Source organism: Ptychodera flava, chromosome 9 (genome assembly GCF_041260155.1).
Source record: "Ptychodera flava strain L36383 chromosome 9, AS_Pfla_20210202, whole genome shotgun sequence".
NCBI lineage: Eukaryota > Metazoa > Hemichordata > Enteropneusta > Ptychoderidae > Ptychodera > Ptychodera flava.
In genome coordinates this window covers 41,259,067-41,281,554 of record NC_091936.1, presented here as the reverse complement: position 1 = coordinate 41,281,554, position 22,488 = coordinate 41,259,067, and the positions used below count along the sequence as shown (strand labels likewise).

The following is a 22,488-nucleotide window of genomic DNA, read 5'->3' as shown; positions in this document are numbered from 1 at the left end:
ATATCACAGAAAGACAACGTACAAACCATATGTATGGCTTTCACGGAAAAGACATGGAAAAACCCACAGTGTTTTCTAAATCTCTGTTTCCAAATTACTCACCAAAGTAAAATTTCCAAAGGTCGTTTCTGACATTGCCATCTCCGTCCGCACCACCAAAGATCAACATCCCATCTGTTACCTTGACAACAGAGTGACCATGAAGGTCACCAGGACCCTGGCGATAGCGAATGCGACTCCACTTCCTGCTGTCTGAAATAGAAACATAGTTAAATGTCATTTGTATGAAATGCTCCAGATTCTGGCTTTATCCTACACAAATTCCAAATTTCTCTTCCTTACGTTATTGGTGTAAGAAACGTTCACATCTTTATCAACTCTAACAAAATTCAAAAAGCTCTCACCAGGCATGCTAGTTCCTTGAGTAGTGCAGGGGAGTTCTGGTAGAATCAAGAGCAAAAAGTTTTGCAAACGACATAAAATATTTCTGTGTTTGGTATGACCTTTAATCTTTTCATTGCCTAGCTTTGATATAGTTCTTTTCTTTTCTACTTCAACTTTGACGTCAGTCAGTGGAAATACGGTGATAAATGAAAAAACACTGTGTAAAAATGCAAACATTATTGATTTTGTTATTTTACATGTAGGTCAGAGAGAGAGAGAGAGAGTCTGTGAGTATACAATGATTAAAGCTTTACCGAAACTCCACTTCCAAACATCTCCCTTCACAGTAAGATTAGCTAGTCCACCATAAATCCACATGGCGTTGTCATGTACAGTCGCAATATGGCAGTGTCTGGCTGCTGGCATGCTTTCAACCTGAGGGCTGTAGTTCAAATGCCAAGAGCAGCTCTCTGTGAAAACAAATTATGTAAAACAAACAAAATGAGTTATGAGTATTCATTGTTATAGATCATTCTGACAGTTATGCCCTCTAATTTTTAAGATTTCTATCTGTCTAATGAGTCAACTAAGGAATTTCTACAAACTATGACACAGTTGTGTCAAGGAGAACATTCTTAAATAAATGGTACATGTGTGCCAATCTAGCTCAATTGTTAAGGTAGATAGCACCTATGGGACAGATATTCAGACTCTCAAAATTTTTTTCAATATTTTCTTATCTATCACTTGTTGGGGCTCATTTTAAAGCTCTTGGAAAAAGAGAAATTTTCACTCACTTAATTTTCCTAAAATCACAAATTTTATCTTTTTTCTCAATGTTAACACAGGGATGGTGGCCACTGTAAATTTCAAATATTGGTAAATGTTAGGCAATTTGTCTCTCTAGTACCAAACTTTGCACGGTGACCCTTGATTTTCATTCTTGATTTTGGTAAGAGAATGGTTGAAAGTTTCATTGAGGAAAGTTTGAGCAAAAGTTAAAGTCTTTCACTTTTGAGGCCTATACACTGTAATACCTTAACCATGCACCACTGTTTTGCCCCAAACTTCAAGATTGTGTTTTAACCTTTTTTACATGTACAGGACATTGGGGTAAACAAGGAAAGGGGCACTCTGAAACCAACAATTTTTGTCGATGCAATTTACTTGTCACATTCCAAAATGGCTACAGTAGAAGAACATCCAATCATTTAACAGAAAACTTCTGAAGCTCCTGTTACAGCTTGAATTATCTACACTGTTGTATTCATACATTATGTCTTATTATACTGAACACGTTAAAGGTGAAGATTGGATGTTTATTTGTGATGCCAATTAGCGTGATTTCAGGTGCACAGAGCCCATATTGCTCACTGTACACCTTGATTATCTCTCTCTGAGTCACTGTATTAATTTTATTCCCGGAGGGTGCTCTAATTCTTCTTTGTGGTTATCTTCACACAGGTGAGAGTTTGCATTGTAGGTGTGTATGCTATAGGACAAAAAAACCAAAACAGTACATGACACAAAGGAAAGACAGCAACCACACAGATGTGACTTGTAAGTGAGTATCTTTTCATCCTTACCAAAGTCATATGTCCAGAATTCATTTGTTGATCCCTTCAGATCAACATAGCCACCGTAGACATGCATAGCACCATTATGAACCACTGCAGTGTGGCCACGTCGACTGCTTGGCATCCGCACTTCAGAGTCCACTGAGTGTTTTGTCCAGTGTTTTTTCTCAACGTTAAAGATCCAGAGAGGAGTTTCATCACAGCTTCCAAATCCAAACTCCCCACCAAATATGTAAATATTATCCTGTTAAGAAATGACAATGACGGAACATTACAATAATATTAAGCCTGGAAACAATGTTCAATAATATTATTAAAACTGGAATATGAAAACTTTAAAGTATTTATTGTGTAGGTGCAATTTCATTCATCGATTGTCTTTACATGATTAAATGATCTTAAATAGCTATAAAAAATTCCAAGGAATTCAATAAGTCTTGATCTTCAGTCACAGCAAATGGATTTGGTTTGACTTAATCGTTTGCTTGACCAAATATGGCAAAACCAAATGTTACATTTTCCTACATATGGGACAGCCTAATATGGCATACGATTGTTTACCTTATATGGCACCATTGAATGTTCTTGAAGAGCTGGAGGCACGTCTCCAGAACATTTGAGCAGCGTCCACACATTGCTGTTGATGTCAAACTTCCACAAATCCTTCAATGTTGTGTTGACATCTCTGCCACCGTAAACATACACACAACTGTCTTGTAGGCAAGCTGCGTGTTTGCTGCGTGTGTACGGCGTCCTGACTTTCTCCGGGAAAATGTTGGTCCAGATGTGAGTTTGAATTGCTGGAGGTGTGGGACTCAGTTTTTCAGCTCCTTTGTTAGAAATCACTGTAGATTTATTCTGTAAATAAAATCGGATATTACAGTTTGATGCATATCAAGTGTTTGCTAGTATCACAGTCATAAGAAGAGGAGAAACCGCAAAATCTGTCATACTTAAAGTGAAATGGTCGCTGGAACTGCACCTGTGCGACCTTCTGTTTACAAACAATGCATTTTGTGCATGATATCTAGATGCACCTCATCATCATAGCTGCAACATTTATTATGACAGACATGTTTTAACTTTAATTGTACCATCGTACCTTGGATACAGTGTTTACATTGGTTGTATGGGTCCCATACCACCCTTTAACCCTTAAAGTGCCCATTTAAAGAACTATTTGCTGTAAACTAAATCTTAGACAGTAATTCCTCCTTTGTCTACAGTCTCCCCTCTACTGTCTATGGTTTAGCTAAGAAAATCAAATTAAAAAGTTCAGTGTTCAAGGAATCAAACACAGTTTGTATCTGTGTAATGTCTAAAGTTTTTGTTGACATCAAATTTCCTGTGAATTTCAGAAATCAGTGTCTCAGTTTCAAATATTGCTATTGAAATTAGCTATTGCTGAACATTTGCAATATCATATTGAATTAACAAATACAAAGACAGCAATAAAACAACGATGGCATTGATAGCATCATATGCAAGGAACCAAAATAACTCCAACATAAACAGACAACATTAAGTGCACAAACAAAATCCTGTACAAACATACACATCAGTGAACATCACCAGCAAAAAGTGAAACCATAAACTAAATTCAACACAATCTGTTCATGCACCAATGATGGTGTTATGAACACATGTTATACTGCGGTGTTTTTTTTTTTGCTTGAAACTATATCAAGGCACATATACATAGATCACAAGTACATGGTGTGATCAGAATATTGTATGTGAAAATTAAGATATTAGCAAGCTAAATATTAAAGGGGAAGTTCACCAAGGCTGATTTTTACATATGTTTAAAACACAAGAATTCCATAGCAAATATTGTCACTTTAAGTTCAAAGATTATTGGCGCACCACAGAGGAGCATTTTGTCATTTTACAAGCAACAGTGTCTGAGGAAAGCACGTTCCATTTTAAATTCATCAGAGCATATTTTAAATTCAGAATTCCAACTGCTTCCTTCGGGAAGACGTTTTAAGTGTCCAGTTTGCAAGACAAACCGGCTCAAGAATTCTTTTATTCCAACCACTGTGCGGTTTTTAAATGATGTATCTTAACGGTCGTTGTGTGTTGTCACTATTTTTTTTTAGTTTTAGTCTTGTTTTGTTGTTTATTGTGATATTTTGTGTGTTGTCCGCCAATCTGATGAATAAAGTTGAATTGATTGATTGATTGATTGATATGTGCTAGCCTTGGAGTCGCTTATTCCAGGAAAGTGATTTTCGCCATTTATAACTCACCCGAGTTTTTACAAAAACATCTAAAAACAGTAGAGAAAGTTGCAGTTTTTAGGGCTTCATCAACTTACAATGTTGATGTAACGTTTTTTGAATCATGTCACAGTCATTCACGTTCACACCACTGTGGTGTGAAGGTGAATGAGTGGACAATACCATAACCATCAGAAGATGGTCCCTGCCATATTACGTGAAGCTTGGCGCTTTTTTCCATGATTCAAAATACATTAAGTTGACAAAGCCCTAAACTACAACGTTTGCCACCATTTTTGTCCATTTTTGTAAATAATCATGCGATGGTGAAAATGGCTTTTCCGGAAGAAGCGACACATATAAGAAAATTAGCATTGGTGAACTTCCCCTTTTAAACTATTCACAATGAAACACTACATATAAACAAATATTACAGGACAGAGTGAGAAAGACAGTAATTTATGACAGAAACATTTTCATCAGACTGCATACATAGATACATGTAAGATTTTTTAGGAATTCAAACAAGCTACATACTACTACTGTGGAATCTTATATTGCATAGAAAATGAAATTTTACATTCTCGTTCGAGCAGAATGCCAACATGCATTAAAGTGGTAATTATTGAGACAGGTAGCAAAGATTTACTTCAAGTAAAACCAAAACAAAACAAATGGATAAATTTCTGAAAATTCGCACTTAATTAAACACTTTACCTTGAATTGAGCTATTAAAAATTCATTATTTTTGACTACTTTTGAATTTATGAATTTATGAAATCTTTTCACGGCCATTTTTTGGTAACTGAATATCACAATATTACACTTAATCTTTGTCAAATACCAGCAAGGATATGTAATACTGTGTCTACATTATTTGTTTGTATTGCAAATCACATAAAATGTATGGCAAAATTTTACAGAGATAGGAATTTGACAGAGTTGGAGTAACAAAGCCTAAAAATGGAAATGCAACTATGCAATCTAGCTTTGCTTCTTTTCATTAATTACGCTTTCATAGCTTTGGTGATTCACTACAGAAACTATCTAGTGCAGTTTTTTCATTGATCTTACCAGAGATAACTCAAACATTGACTCTGTATCAGTATCTCTGTCAGATGATGTCACTTCCTGTAGAGGCAATGCATCATGGGAGGTGAGAGAGAAAGAGAGAGTATAGGACAGCTCTTCACAAAGATTACCTCGGGTCATTATGGCTTTATTAACGTGCAAGTCTTGTCAGTACATGATTTATTTCAAGTTATAGACGTAACACAGACATATCTTTGTGTAACAATCAGGTGAAATATATAAGCATCCCTTTGAGCTGCGTTGACGTATTGACAATGATGAAGATTAATGTACATGTACAGTGTATTCATGACAGTATACAGGTATTATTGCATTTTAAAGGAGGCTATTGGACAACATTGTAGACAACTTGGCTCACAGTGAACAAATTGAAGATCAATATACTAGTAATCCTAGGGAGTACACTTGCTTCATAGGGCTCCCTAATGGAATTACAATCTATTACTTTTTATGACAAAGATTGGATCCAGCATTCTTCAGGTACACTTGCTATTATCAGACTGTATGTGTGTGTGTGTGTGTGTGTGTGTGTGTGTGTGTGTGTGTGTGTGTGTGTGTCTCAGTGCATGTGTGTCTAAGTGCATGTGTGTGTGCATGCTACTATACGTACGTGCATGCACACGGGTGTGTTACAGAAAGTACAAAAGTACGACCTTTTCAGCTATGTACGTTGACTCAAGAATGCTCTCCTTGATACAGAGAAGCATTATGTGTACATGTAGCTCTACAGAAGACCCATCACTATCACTAGTGACATGGTATAACAATGGTGCATCAACATATTCACCTTGTGTCACCATGAGTACTTTCTGTTAGAAAAATTAGGTCCACACTTTTACTAAATTATGAATATCAAAACTCAAACATATTCTTGGAATTTTTCTTTGAATTAAATTGTCAATCAGTACCATTGTTAGTCACACAACAAAAAATGTAGTAGGACACTTCATTCTGGTAAGTTGTAACAGTGCAGCAAGCCTTTAACAATAGCGCCATCAGTAGTTGGATTGTGTTGTGACCCTTGACCCTTCAAATCACCCAGAATCTGTGTAAGTTATGAAAGCATTGTTTGAGCTTACCCTGGTTTGCTGGAAAACCAACTCTGGTTGTGAGGTTTCCTCAAGGTTAAGCTGATGTGATGGAAAAAGCAGAGAAATTGCACAAAAATAGATTCAAGCAACAGAGTTGTAGTTTCCTGACCAATTCAACGAAGGCCATGCTGTTTTCACAAAAATCCTATTGCCACATATTTTCCATTTGAAGATAAGCATGTAGTAGAAGCCACACTTGGGTATACCTTTTTGAAATAACTTTTTGAAATTTGACATTTCATAGAGACAATCCCATTGGAATAAGACAATTGCACGCCCATTTGACAATGGCAAACTTATTTGTACAAATATATGCAAGTTTATATGTGGTTTCATCACCAGTTTTATCATGTTCTGAGAACACACAAGTCTTTTACTTTGAACAATAATTTTATCAAAAAATAGCATTGCTGATCACAAAAAGTTGGCATGGCTGTTAACCTTCATGTAGCTGACACCATGTTTCCAAATTCTCATAAAAATGTGAGAAAAGACATAAACATGTACAATGTGGAAATCTCCTTCAAGATTGTGCCCAAGATTTTTTGAAACATGAAAGCTTGAATGGCGTAAATTTATAAACACTGTACTGTATACGTAGCTGAAGAAACTAACTTGTCTATACCCACAGTCGTGGATCATGACTATACCCTAACACGGGTATATATTAGCTTTAAATGTTAAGTACACATGGTATGTACTTGTTGGGCTTTGTTAGGTAATGATATGCTTTCCATCATGCAATATCTCTCAAAGAACTGCCGTAAAAATTTTTGAGTGTCTATTCACATACAGCAATACCATGCACATGCAAATATATTCAGTGACAATTTTCATAATTTAATTGTCATCAATTTTCATAATTGTCTCAACAATGCATGGCACTGTGATCCTGGTAGAATTGATAGATGTACTTCTATGACACTATTTTTGTTCCTGGATCAAAGTTTTGGAGAGTGTCCATACCTCTCACTGAACGTATGATTTTTATTGTTCTCTGAGAGGATGACAATGGTGACAGTATCCTGAAAATATGGCGGGAAAGTTCCGTAAAATCTACCTAGGTACCACCCTATAACAAAAACAGGGTTTGCAGAGGGAAATTTTTTTTTAAAAAAGGGCAGATTTGGTACCTTTGGCAAACTTCACCAAACAAAATTACGGTTTGGGTTGACAGAACAGGATGGGACATTTGCAATTAGTAAAAAGTGCTGGCTATAAGCCATGTAAAAGGAAAGGCTCTGTTCAAAAGCAGAAAGTCTAAACTTGACTTGATGAGATGCACACGGCTGATTATTAGCACAGTCACAAAGTAAGTCAATATCTGCCTGGTCCAGTTCAGAATTGCAGAAAATCTCACCTTTTTCTGTAGTTTGTTGTTTTCATACTTGAACATGGAGCTCGGTATCCTAGGATTGCTCTCTACAAACTTTTGAAACCCTGTTAAGTATAGTCGGCCATCCTGCAGGCAAAGGGTGAGAAAACTGAATGTTACTTTGTGGAGTTTTACAGTGAAAATTGTTACTATCATTGGGCACAAAATAATCTGAGTATACATAACATCAATATTGTTTTGAATTTTTGACATTGTGATGAAAATAAAATATTGAATAAGACGACTATTTCAAACAAACCACTACTGTAGGAAATTCTTGTGGCATTATCGTATTTTCTTTAACACTTTTCAAGAAATTAGTTTTCTTGAAGAAAGGTGTGAGTATGATGTATATCAACGTCACACACACTCATAGGTATAAAACTACATATACACCCTTTGAGTAAATATTCGAAATATTTGTGAATAAACATTTTCCTTTAACATTTTGAACTACAATGACTATGTAAACAATTTTGATTTGATAGTAACTTGAGTAGAGTAATTTGAATTTTTACAAAAGTTCTGATGTATTCTGTAATGTCTACAAAGGCAATGTCATCTGGTCATGTGATTTGTGTGTTGGGCATACCGGTAGGCAAAATCATTGTATAATTTAAAGGTTGTATTTTGAGACCAATTTTTTTTCTTTTGTAAGAAGTTTGATTGGTCAAGGAGTGTCACATGGTCACTCACCTGGGTGTATTCTGTTGACTGGTATATTTCCCGGACAATGTCACTGACGATAGCTTCCGTGTTAAGAAGTACTGTACCAAAGCCATTGCCATTGCTGAGATCACAGTTGTATATTCTGTGATATTTATGAAACAGAAAAGTATATAGGATTTGATCAAAGGAGAAATTTGCAACATAAAAATAGAGTCAGATTACAGAGAGTGACTAGAATCTACCTGGAGGCAAAATTTGAATTAAACATGTAAACATCTGGAAACACTATTCATTTTAGGCAGACCCGAGTGCAATTAAAGTTTCCTAGCTTTCAGTGAACCTGAATATCACACAGAATTTGTATCGCTTAACTAAAATGAAGAAACATTTGAGGTTTCTCTCTCATTCTTGTCAGCATTGTCATTACTTGATCATATCAAGACAGCCTTGAATATTGTGGTCTCTTCAATACTGAAAATGTAACAGACAATTGACAAAAATTTCATGATATTACATCAGTGATTCACAAACGCTATATGCATTGTTCTGATTGGACGAGAGTTCATGCTGGCAAAACAGCAATATACCAGTGCTAAAACAGGCCCCTCAACTAGCATAGAAGGTTAATTCTGAGACAAAAGAGCATTTATTTAGCAGGGAAAATTGGCCTTATACTTATATAAATAATTACATACACAGGAAAATGGGCCCTTGGACAAATTAATGGTAACATACACAGAGATAATTAAAACAGCAGGGTGAATGTTTAGAAAATTTGCTATCAACAACTCCCTTATTAGAGCAATTTGCACTTCATGATATCAGTATTTATCAGTTCTTGTTGTCTCTGTCACTTCAACTGTCATATAGCCATGCATACACGTATGTTTACATATCCTTCTCATCAACAATGCTTGATTCTTGGTGCTCAATTTCCATTCAACATATATCACCCCTTTGAATTTTGATTTGCCTTTATCCTTTTTGGATGCTATTAAACTGTGGAGGAAAAAGTTTTCTACTATGAAACATGAATGTTGACATAAAAAATGGCAATCAAACCCTTCGCAGACAGGTATACACTCAATTGGTATTTAATTCCCTTTTATATATAGCACTTCATGTAAGTCACTTGATTATGAAAAGTTGGGCATGTACAAAAATCTTGTCAATGTGTCTACCTGCTTTTATATTGGGCATTTACTCAATGGGGCAATGATAGGAATATTTTGAACAAGGGGGGACAAGGACAATGTTATAAATAATTATTTTTTTATTTTCACTTTGAAATAAATGAAATGCATTGATATATCAATAAATAGTTACATGTATTTTTCCTCTTACTTTTATTCAAGTCAGAATGGGAGGTTAGGAGTGTGTACCAACTATTGAGTTACTATGTATGTGAGTTACACGTTTCCATTGAAATTGGTAAATGGAGAGACACAGCTCTGTAGGAAATCTTTGTAATGGGTACAGGTCATGTGATTTTTCTCTCTACAAATAATACATACTGTAGCTAATGGATTATATTAGTGTCATGGTGTCATTGTAACCATGACAACAAACAAAGAAAATGACAAGTGCCAAGAAAAGTGACTGTATAAGCAAAACGACATTGATGAATGATGTCAGAACTACAAATATCTTTAATGGCACTGTTGATGAACAGCCCTGTTAAAGGGACAAAGTCAGCCATTTCTCATGAATTTTATTTGATGCAAGATACTTATTACATATAGTTTCACATCTTGAAAGAAATGGGTGACGATGCATATATTCGACCCCTGTTTTAGACAAATTAAATGAAACCTGGATTGTGAAAATGAATTAATGGTCATGACCATTTATTCATTTTTGCGATGGTTTCATGTTTTGTGGATCCTCAATAACAAACTAAAATTAAAATTTACATATGTGAAAGATTTTTTCCCCTTGCATCCACTTTTTTGGAGAGATTTATGAAGATATTAGCTGCTGGGCAAACTTAGAATTGAACGTTGTAAGTTTTTGATATTGGTATGGACAAATCCCAGTAGTATTGTTTGCCTGTCGTGGAGAGACTCAGTCAGCCTTGATTGATAAATATGATTTGAATAGCAAAGAGTGACATATTTTTCAAAGGTCAACTTTTTGTGGAAATGGTTTCATTCTTTCATGAAAAAAGTTTGATTTCTCTGTTTTCACATTGTCTAATTATAGTTGACAGCAATGCAGAAGTGCAGTTTAATTCGATGTACATTCTATAAAGCCTATTATTCCAACACAAAAGATCACTTATTTCAGGACGATGGAACAATACCGAGCTGACAAAAATCCTTATTCATTTTGTCTTCATTCACAGTCTCAAAGATAAATCAATAGTGTTTATGAACAGCAAATGTCAAGAGACTTAATGACGTGACATGGGATAAAGGGAAGAATGGTGATGTGCCAACGCAGAGAAAGCTGCTAATCAATTATGCATGTACAGGTACCGGGTAGGATCCGGAAATTTAATGACAATTTTAGTACACTGTCATTCATTTCCCTTGGCAATAGACAACAAACAAAACTTTTATACCTGGATTTTCCTGGCATTAAATGAAGATTTAACATTTTTAAAAGGGTGAAGGAGAAGGATTTTGAACTCTGCAGTGTCTACGGTATGTACTACCGGTAGATACTGGGCCATGCCACGACTGATGTTATATAACCAAGAACTGTGAACATAATCAAGAGCTATAGTGACAAACACTGCCTCATAACCCCCAAGAATATTTTTGAAGGGTTGGCAGAATTCTAAAAACATTACAATGAAGCTCTCAGCTGTAATTTAACTGTATGAAAGTGATGAATGAAGGGTTTAATACGTAATATTCAATTTCAGCTTTAAACTATGCTGTATTGTTTACCTACAGCTGAAGAGTATAGATCAAACATAATGGTGTTAATGTGCCAATTTTACGATATGGCACGCGCTTACAGTAAAATAGATGTTGACAGAAATAAAACCTCTTGAGAATTCTTGTTCAATTCATTTTTCCACCACAAGACACAGCGGTATTAAAGTGGCCCTAAAAGTGGATCTGGTGACATTGACAAATTACCAATAAGTTAATGAAGTAAGTTGAATTGCTCAGCTATCATTGATGTAAAGTGGACTTCTGATAATAGATGATCAACTTTGATGCTTGAAAAAATAATATGTACTTTCAATTATTTATGACTACTTTGCCTCATAAATGTGCTAATACATGCTGAGATCTGATCTGGTAATTCAAGGATTATTTTCAAAATTCATTTTCTACAATACAGTACAAACTAGAGATGGGTTAATATCGCCCAGTGATAAATACAATCTAAATCAGAGTTATTGATACATTTGGTATCAAAGTTTTTAACACCTAAATGCTGAAAAGCCAAAGAAGCGTAAAAAAAATAAAAATACAAAAAAGTTCAAGGGTATAATAATTGTGGTATATCCCACTGCTCATTCATATTAATTGTGTGGTTGCTTTGAAATAAATACTGGTGTTACTCAGGTCACATGGACCTGTCATTTGATCTGACAAATTGGGCTGGATTATCACAAACCATACAGCCACACCATCTCCAATGTGCAATAAATGGTATCTATCTACTACATGTAGCCATTGCTAGGCAACAGTTGCCATGGTACTGGCAATAACACATGTAAACATGACCATTGCAAGGTCACTCAGGAAAGTAACAACAAACAGAGGCCTATCAGAAACACTCAGACAGTCCCTTTCAGGAATTTCCACTCCTTGATAATTTAATTTCATTTTTTTTCTCTCGTTTGATTTATGATATCATTTTATAATATAACAGACACTGGTACTTAGTTATACCACAGCTCTGTATTATTTTCATGTTGTGTCATATTACTGTGTACACAGAAATGGAGATCTCAGTAATTGATACTTGTCTTTTGAAGAGAAAGCTGTTAATCATATGATATAAAACAGTTTTCATTTTTTGATACCAGAGTTCATTTTAGGAAGATAAATTATCCCTAAGACAAAATATCAAACCTTATAAATAAATTTGTAAATAATAAATAAATAGCCCACAGGTGAATGGGTACTATTAAAACAAGAAAATTCATCTGGATAACAACGATGGATATCTGGTACAATTTAAACAAAAGATCAGAGTGCATTCAACCATTTTATTGTATGATACCTGTAGATGAATTGAATTTACTCAGAGAATTAACAATCCCTATTTTGTCAATTTTGCTAAGTGGAGTGAATGACATATTGATAGAGTTGATCTAATTTTCATTTCATGACAGAGCCACTTCCAAGACCGGGCAATATCATTGTATAGTGACTACAATACAATGGTGCATATCATTATATATTCAGTGTGTTTTCACAGAATCTGATCTCTAGCATTTTTACAAATATTTACGTCTTTTACAAGAAAAATCAAATATCAAGAGACTAAATTTTTATCAAAGCCATTTAAAAACATCCTTAGTATCAAATTCTGTTGATTATTTTGTGTCTTTGGCTATTTAACTAGCTTACTGACAGCAAGACTCATGCTTTCAATAAAATCTATTTCTCAGTCATTTCCTTTCAATTTGAAAACTTTGTCACGTTCTAAGGGATAAGTACGATAGTTTCAAAGTGTGCTATTACTAGATTAGATGCCGTCTCTAGGTTGTCACCTACTGGCATTGATAATTTAATCTCCCTAGAGTTTTAATTAAGGTTATGAGATTTGTTTCATTCAATCAATTGTTTTCAATTTCAATTCTAATACAGCTATACTCAGAACTTTCAACTCTAACACCCAGCACACACCTTTGCCCTCTAAAATATTTAATGTTTATTATAATCAACAGATACTTGACTTTCCATAAGTTCTAACTTTGCTTGTATTTTCCAGTATTTTGGTACTGCCTGTAGCATGCAATTTCTTGTTCTACTGTCAAGACCGTCTAGTTTTTACCTCATTAACATGGCCTGTATGTCTGTATTGTCCATATTGGTGACCGCCGATCTAAATCTGGACCAGAATGCATCGGTCAAATATAAGTTTGCAACTGCACACAATTTGCTATATCAGTTTAGGGAGAAACAGGAAAGAAACTTGCTTGTTTTGATTTAAAGGGCAAATGAAATTATTCTCAAAAGTGGCCCCTATTTTTGTAATGAAAGACTGTGAAAAGAACTTGAGATAATTTGGTATGTTGTTGCTTTGCTTCTAAAAGGCACCAACAAGTGATTTATGAAAACATATACAAGAGATAATTTTCTTTAGAAAGTCACTTCCCTTAATGAAAAAAAAACAGGCAGTGTGAAAACATGAAAAGTAGAGCTAGACATTTGTAACACAGGTCCAATACACTATCTTTCCTAGTATGTTTCTTTTGAAGTATGTTTACATGGCTTCTGTATATGCAGGACTAAAGTCAAGCCATTAACGGTAAATTAATGCTTAAAGTAGAGTCAAGTCATGGGGCCATTTCTATCAGTGCACACAATTCAAGTTGAACTTTTGTCAAGGAACAAAACTGTCTATTGAAAGCAAAATATCAGAGCCACTGTGTACCCATCCCTTTCAGAAAACATAGTATGCAACAAATGGACGAGTTCTTCAAAAATTGGACCATGTCTCCAAAGTTAATTAAGTCCATCTGTAAGTGTTACACCATAATCCAAGTATTTGAAAATAAGTGCAGATGAGAGAGCATGAACATTAAGAGATAAAAATGTCAAAATTGATAATGAAATCACAGATGTGCACATGTTCAAGAACCAAAGAATGTGACACAGAAATTTTGACAGTTCGTATACTTTATCATCTACTGGTTTTTTTTGGTCTTTCTAATTAAATAAAACACTTCAGTCGGTCTGTCTGCTGACAGGAAAAACTGCAGTAAGATCAATTTAGGCAAACAAACAAATCTGCAATGTGTGGGGAAACAATGTGTGTTGATTGTTTACAATTTGACCAGTTTTCTTTTAATATCGTGACTGAAAGCTTATATTAGCAATTTACACAAAACATGCAAAATTCTGGTATTTATTTGAACAAATATGAAAGAATAATTGTATTTAAGTATTAAGTTACCATTATTTATATCAAAGAGAAATGTCTGTGCTTTGAATTGATCAATATTTTGTGCATCATATTCAATTTTACACCATACAAATTCAGCTCAACACATTTTCATTCTATATTCCATTTTAAAGCTTAACAGTCTGCAAAAGCATAGTGATGAACGTGAATCTGTTGAGAAATTAAAGTATAATTGATCTATTTTAGGAACAAAATATTCTCTAATGAGAATAGTTTCAATTCAGATGACTTTGGTAATTTCTCTGGGAAGTGGTGACTATAGAGAAGAAAAGTGGAAAAGCACCATCTTCCACACTGCATCTAAATGCATTTTCTGTACTATTCCCAAGCCAGAAAATGGAATCAGCACAAGAAGTTTTGTTTTCCCTTTTTTTTACTTGTGTGTATTCCTTCACTACTGACTCTACTTCAGTACAGTGCCAGTGAGATTTTCATGGCCTAAGTATGTTGATGCTTTGACTATTATATTTGTTGGAGGAGTACGCTTTCTTTCCTTCATTTAATTTCACTCTGTTTTTGACTGAATTTGGGACATGATATAATTTGAATCAAGACATAACTTATTTAGAAGAAAGCATATTCCTTCTATTAAAAAAGTCTTGAGAATAGCTAAAAAAAATCAAAGGTACAGGGAATCAATAGTATAGCTTTACTTATTTAGAAGCCCATTTCTTGGCTTTCAAATTACTGTAACTCTTGCCTACTCAACCACCTGTTGGGTTTTTAATGAGGATTTTTTCTGGACAAAAATCAGTTTATATGACTTTCCACTGAGTTCATAGGTCAACACTCCATTCCGAGTTACTAAATTTAGGTACAATATATTTCAAAAACATGTACATACTCTATAGTCTGGCATGACTAATGTTATTTCCAACACTTACACAACGTTACATGTAAACATGGCCATGCATGCACATTTATCATTCTACTAAATTAAGACTACATATATTACCTTAAAGCTGCATCGAGGGACACTGTGAGTAGATTCTGCAGTGCTGCCGGAGTGATACCTCTGTCACTGGGAACTTTGAACTGTGAAAGAAACACAGACCAAAGAAAGGGTCATATAACATGTAAACTCGTATATGTACTGTACGTACATGCAAAGCAGGGCTCGAAATTAAGTTTTTCCCCTAGTAGTCCAATAGGGTTACCATTTTCTGTAGTTGGTAGCCCAGTGACAATGGCTGGTAGCCCATGCATATTTTACTATAAGAATATTTCTTTTCATTAATCAGACAAGAAAAAGCTATTTTTCAAGATTCTGCCCAAGCTTTACATTGGCTGTTGTCATACTGCCACACTGTGTAAAATGATTTGTATATTTTTCTATGGATAATTATCTGGTTGTTGCTGTAAATCAGTTTAATTGCTAGATGCTATTTCTCAATTTGACACTCATTTGTTAATTAGTTTGTCAAATCTTTTGTAAATTAGTACAGGTAATTTGATTGATGTGGCGCAATAATATCCATTACGCCGGTGAACAAGCAGAGTAAGAATGGCAATTGAAAACAGTAAATAGCCCTAAAGCCTCTTTGTGATGTGATGGATGTCTCTGTCAATGCTTTGATTCCTATCTGAATTTAATCTAAGCCTTCATATACACTTGCAAGACATGAAATTCAGCATTGAGTTCAGATTTTATGATCAGATGGCCCCCCGCATCATTTTTACTTTTATATATCCATCAATAGGCTGTTATCTATTTACAGAAAAAAGCAATGGAAGATAAAAGGAATTTCACTGCTGTCCTTCTATAACTTTCTATCTTTTGTCCACCATACATTGATTAAGTTTGGTTTTCTGTAGATATGTTGGAACTTTCTGAGAATTAGGTAAAACTGCATCAAAGGTAGTATTAGTCAAATGCTAACTACCCATACTACAAATGTCATAATGTCAAGTATAATATGCCAAGTTCCCTGACCAGGTTTTTGTGTATTTCTCCTTCTACCCTCCACTTTCTCAATAATATGCCACATTTGCAATTTGAAATGAGTCTCGATAAAAATCACTTTCTCAGAAAAGAGGAAGAGTTTGTTTGATGGGACTGTGTGGTATGTACTATGTCAGTGCAACAGCTGTAGATTTGACACCAGTCACTGGTGTGAAGTCATGACCCTCAAACAAAGTGCATGTATTATATGGTGACCTTGGAAAGGATATACAGATGATAAAAACAAGGCGCTTTTGGCAGAGAATTGATAGGATTTTGGATTACACATTTTTATAGTACTCTTGATGTGAAAGTATGCATGAAATTATACTGGTAAAAGATAATCATGAAAAGAATTTTAAGATTGGCCAATGAACTTGTGGTTTTGCATACATGCCGTGTCATCTTTCATTTATTATGAGTATGTCACAGATTTCACCAAATGTAACAATGTTGTATGAATGAACTTCATTGACTGGCTTTGGCTGAGTGGAAGGAAAGAAAGACTGACTTCATCTTTGGTTAATCTTTTATACGATTCCAGGTTGGTTCTACTGGGGGATAGTGCAGATGTCTTGACTTGAGGAAGGGGAATAGGTTGAGGGCTCTGTTAATATGATCTAGACAACAGAGTCAATATACATGTTTTACTTTTTGAGATAAAAAATCACACTAGAGCTCGATCTGTATATTAAAGGTATTCAGTCACCTGTTTGCCAATCACAGATTTTACGTGGGTGATCACTTTTTAAAAAGCATACTTAGCAGAGTTGTCTGCATGTCCTTTGACGTATCAAATATGGAGGACCGACAGCAACAGGTGTTACGGGGTAGTATGCTAAGCCCTACCCCTTTATATGCAAATTTATGGTGACCGTGTACCTTTAAAGATACCAACACGTTCATATGTTACTGATGCATTATGGGAATCCTAGGAATAGACACACAGAAATCACTCATTGACATCGTTTTCATTACTTTAGTTAATGATGATTGATGCATACATGTTGTGCATCAAGCACATTGTCACCTTTGTTGTACTACCCCATGTACAAGTACAGAGTGTTTTAAAGTTAAACCCCATTGTGTTTGAATGGTAGGGTAGAGTGGTGTTGATGGAATGGGAACGTCAAAAGTATTAAATCCTGCCGTTCCCCTTCATGAATCTTGAGCCCTTGAATGAATCTTCAAAGTGACTTTGGTCACCGTATTTGATGAGCAATGAGTTCATGACCTTGACCCTCAGCGTGAAGGAAAATAATCAGTTTGACATGCAGGATCATCTGAATCTTCCCAGGTCACACTTGAAAACCATTACAATTCAAATGGCCATGACTTGGAGTCAAGGACAGTGAACTCACTGATAAGGTTCTAACTTTTCACTTACCAACTTAAAAAGTGCTGTAGATTTTTCCCTGAGTGATCCATTGACACATAGAGACAGACCAGCTAGACACTCTCTCCAATTTATGACCCCATCCCCATCCCTGTCAAACGCTGAAAGTAACTTAGCTGTCACATTTTCATCTAAGTCCAGACACTGTACACTGAAAAATGAAATAAAATATTAATATTATTATGACCATACTGTATGTATCGATATCAAATAAATATGGATATTATCAGGTCATCAATTTGTATTATAGTATTATATAAATATTAATGAGAAAATATGAATATTTCAACAGTGAAATTTGATGAGGATATTATAAGTTGATGTTGAAAATTCTAATTCATCTTTTTACTGCATTTAATACGTGAGAACTGAGCGCCGGGCTTGAATTTTCCTGAATTTACTTTCAACTTTTCAACACCAAGCATAAGTACATTTTATTGGTTTTCCTGGGACAGCTGGACCACTAGAATTCTAAAAGGGTGAAAAAATATGGAAACATGCAAAGCCCGTTGCTTTTGCCCAGTGCTTATTTATAGAAACAATGGCTATTTATAGGGATAATAGTTATGCTTCTATTTTATATATTTTAAAATTTCATAATCTTTGTTTTTTAAATGAATTTCATTGTCTATAGAGCTAATGGAAGAGAGTTACTGTATAGTGTTAATTTTGTATAATTTGTAAGGCACTGTTTTTGGTACCTAGTGAAGTTCAAGCTACTGTAATTTGATAATATACGACGCACATTACAAAGACAAAACGAGTACAAGTGATATGTATGTCATGTATCTTTCAAAAACTTGAAAGAAATGATATAAGGGGCCCGTTGTTAATAAAGCTGATGCACAAGAAACGTAAATCCTTCGTTTTACTTGAAACCCCTCCCCCCCCCCCTCAAAATGAAAGTTCTTATGCGAAATCAATTTTATATTATGATGCCATTTCTGACAAACCCATATGCACCTCTCAAATCCGCAAGCCCATGAAAATATACCGGAAGGGCACATTAATTAATAAACCTCCACTTTACGCATTTCACTCTTTAAGACAGAACACTTTTTAATGTATTTCGCATGTAGGAAAATTTTTCACATACATGTTTCATGTTGGAAGAGCACACAAGTTTTTATTTCACATTCATGTCTTTTCGTTGTCTTTTCTGTCTCCGTATTTTGTGGTCATTCTGTTCTCGATGAATGTGAAGGTATTTTGCATTCCTGCTGCAAAGTTGCACTTTGAGAACAATAGAAAATCCTTATGCAATTTTAATGCACACAAAATGAAATGAGCTTTTACCCCCTCCCCCCTAAACGAAAGAAATACGTTTGTCGTGCATCAGCTTTTATCATCGACGGCCCCCAAGGCAGCAATAGTTTTTTTTGTGAAATAATGAAAACATTTACTATCCCTTTATAAATGTTGTCGTATCCTTGACAGAAATGGCTGGCAATCTGAACTCTGCTTAGTGATTGTGAGGAGTACAAATTGTGAAAGGCAAGTGTGGGATAAACATTTTTGAAAGTCTTTGATGAACGTCCTCTACAACCTATAAAGGTGATAGAGACTTACTACCGTAGTTGTAATTTACTGCCTGTCAAAAGCAGGCACCCAACCATTGATATTAATGTAAGAAAACACACATTAATGGGTATACTAAATTTTAGTAGCAATAAATGAACTTAGCAGTGTCATATTTGACGAACACAAGACTTTCCATGAACTTTTCCACTGCAAAAGTTAAGCACAACCATTTTTACAGAGTTGGATCACCGTAGAGCAAACTAGGCTAGAGTTAAATACCTATTGTCTGCTGCTTCGTCATACATGACACTGCCATATTCCAGCAATGTAGGGATACAGCAAACAAACAATGACATCATACTTACAATCTGTTGCGGTCTACAAAACTGGTGGATATTTTATAGGCCTTGATATCAAAATATGCTTTCTTTATGGAATGTATGTGTAGTAGGTTGACTGCAACAGAGGAGTGAAATAAGTATGATTAGATTTGATAAGATTAGATATGATTAGATAATTTTGTGGAGAAATGACTATATCACATCAGATTGACTGTAAAGTCAATGTCTAATTCTGAAATTTACTGCATTATGATTATTGGAATGTTAAAAAGAAGTTTTATTCAATGAAGTACACATAGTGCACAATTTTAAACCAATCAATATCCTTCATTGATTGGACTATTTTCTAGCCTTTCACCTGGTTATGAAAACACTGTTTGATTGTATACAATCAAAACACACATTGTTTGATTGTGATCATACCTTTTCTAGGTGAAATAAAATCATATCACATCAAATCATATCATTGATAATGAGTCATTATTGGATGATTTACACATTTAAACCATGCTCAATAATACACTTTGCATAAATGAATACATTTATTTAAGAAATTGGGCATGAATTGATGGTGTATTGGCTTGTCTGACCAAGGGATTGTGGTCGAAGAAAGCAATTGTCCTGCCCTGTAGTTGTCATTTCTGGAGATTAAATCTAGATAATAAAACTCACTTATTGTCTGGACAGACAGGCACAAAAAAGAAGGCTTTGTCACATCTTTCGAGAAATCTAATAAAGACCTTTAAGGCTTTAGGTTCACATTCTATTCCCAGACTGGACATCTAAAGCAAGGAAATTATCATATATGCCCATTTTGGATAATTATTTTACTTGGCATCATGGAAAAAAGTGATGACTTACTTGTTTGGATAAGGACACTTTGTTGGTTTTTTAACTCTTTTGGGTGACTCAGTTCAGCACCCATATCCTGGTGTGTTATTGGATGGCTGGTTAGGTTACCAGGTTGAGCCAGGCAGTGTGCAAATCTGTAGATGGTAAGACACAGATACAATGTATAACAAACATTTACAATCTATAGGAAATTGTTGTTTTTGGAGGCAGAAAAAATTGAAGCTCTGTGTTATTATCAATCAACACAAATAAAATGGAATTTGTGTGAAATATCTATCATATATACAAGTGTCATGGATTAATTACATATTTCACATACTTCACGTTCTCCCCAAGCAGCAAATGTTGCAGCTCAAGTCACGATTTGTTCTTTTATGCCACTTCTGGCTTTTTAATTTCTGCTTTTATACCACACTCCCCGAGTTGTTGCGCAATCAAGTTTTAGTATCAGTCCTTTATGTTTGATCAGAGAATTATCGAATGACTAACATTTGCCAAGGAAGATGTCATCTATTCTGAGTGTGACTTGAACTTTGCGATTGTGTCCTGAATTCACAGTCGACACCCCTGCCTGCCGGGTGGTCGATGACAATTAAACCACACGCCGTCGTACGTCAGAGGCAACTTGAATGGGTTTGTCGCCTGTTGATGAAACATGGCAACAATTATGAAGTCTGTTGCCATCATCCCCGCTAAGCTTTGCGTTTTGTACATGTATCCTCCTGTATCGTGAACCATGGAGGTAGCAGAGATCTCTGCTACCTCCATGCGTGAACTAACTATTGCAGACGACCGTTTGGCTCTTTTGTCAATCCATAGAAGAAGAGCGGGAGACTTCAACGACACTAGTCTAAACGGAGCTCTCGTTAGTTCCACTATACTGCAACCTGTCGTCTGCTATGCCGTTGATAAGCTATATAGTATACTAATTACTATAACAAGTTATATAAAAGCGAGGAAAACCGCACCGCAACAGAAAGTTGTACAACAGATCATGCAGCTGGGAGTAATAGCACACAGATAGAGTGATTGGGCAACGGACTACAGTGAGATTTACTTTTGCTTTTACCCATGGTGACATGCAGAGGCGTCAATGACCTAAATAAACAGAGATCTCATGACACCGTAGAGTACAACACACACACTGGAAATGAAGGAGTGTGTATTTGCGACTCAACGCACTGCCATAATGATTCCGTGCGACAACCGTGACGGGAAAACCACCATCGTGTTAGATTAAAAACAATACACGTTAGTCCGATATTACATGTGCATATCTGTGTAACCTAACGTACTACTAGTAGTTATAAATTTGTAGTAGTACTGCTCACGGCCGGGTAAAAAAGGCGAACCAGAGATTCTGCTGTGCAGTCTTGCTTCAGTGCTTGCCAAATAATGTGATGATCTGTTTAATTTGGTAGCAGTTAGAGCTCGTTTGTCTTGGCTAAATACCTACCATAATGCCATAGTGAGATGAGCCTGGTCCTGGTAGTAACTCCACAGATACACCGGGCGATTATGACTCAGATATTCCACACACTGCAGATGTAAATGTCGAGTACGTTGTTAACGACGCAGCCATGTTGACATCATGATGTATACTTTTTGCCCCACTATACAGCGCCCTCAAGTAACAACAATTTTGTTTTCACAGGATCTTAGTTTTATCGACGTTGGTGGTAGCAGTTATGTGAAAATTTCACACTGAAAGTTGTAGTTGTCGTCCAATTAGCACGCGCTACATTGAGCAAAAGATCGCTTGTATTATTTTAGAAGAGCATGATCACATTGTTTTTCGCAGTCAAGTTTATACACAAATTAGGTCTTGCATATTCTGTCTCCGGAGCATTATTTCATTCCCTAGAAGAATTTGTATAAAACTGTCCAGCATCTTTGTCATTGTGTTTGCAACTGAGAAATGGTCTCA

General features: G+C 35.4%; 1 protein-coding gene across 3 annotated transcripts in view; it reads right to left on the bottom strand.

Annotated features, from left to right (window-relative positions):
- Positions 1-22,158, bottom strand: part of LOC139141015 (uncharacterized) — a 29,486-nt gene extending 7,328 nt beyond the window's left edge. Inside the window, exons 1-13 of one of the 3 annotated variants that reach the window (XM_070710575.1) lie at positions 22,018-22,158; positions 20,571-20,695; positions 19,734-19,824; positions 17,839-17,998; positions 15,465-15,544; positions 8,438-8,552; positions 7,727-7,828; positions 6,355-6,405; positions 5,258-5,314; positions 2,523-2,819; positions 1,971-2,205; positions 699-854; positions 103-252 (exon numbers count right to left, since the gene is read on the bottom strand). In XM_070710575.1, the coding sequence (XP_070566676.1) occupies positions 103-252; positions 699-854; positions 1,971-2,205; positions 2,523-2,819; positions 5,258-5,314; positions 6,355-6,405; positions 7,727-7,828; positions 8,438-8,552; positions 15,465-15,544; positions 17,839-17,998; positions 19,734-19,824; positions 20,571-20,634 (1,558 nt within the window). In that variant the 5' untranslated portion in view covers positions 20,635-20,695; positions 22,018-22,158. The remainder of the gene's footprint in view (positions 1-102; positions 253-698; positions 855-1,970; positions 2,206-2,522; positions 2,820-5,257; positions 5,315-6,354; positions 6,406-7,726; positions 7,829-8,437; positions 8,553-15,464; positions 15,545-17,838; positions 17,999-19,733; positions 19,825-20,570; positions 20,696-22,017) is intronic. The other 2 variants (XM_070710576.1, XM_070710577.1) reach the window with 2 other exon arrangements.
- Positions 22,159-22,488: the final 330 nt, after the last annotated feature.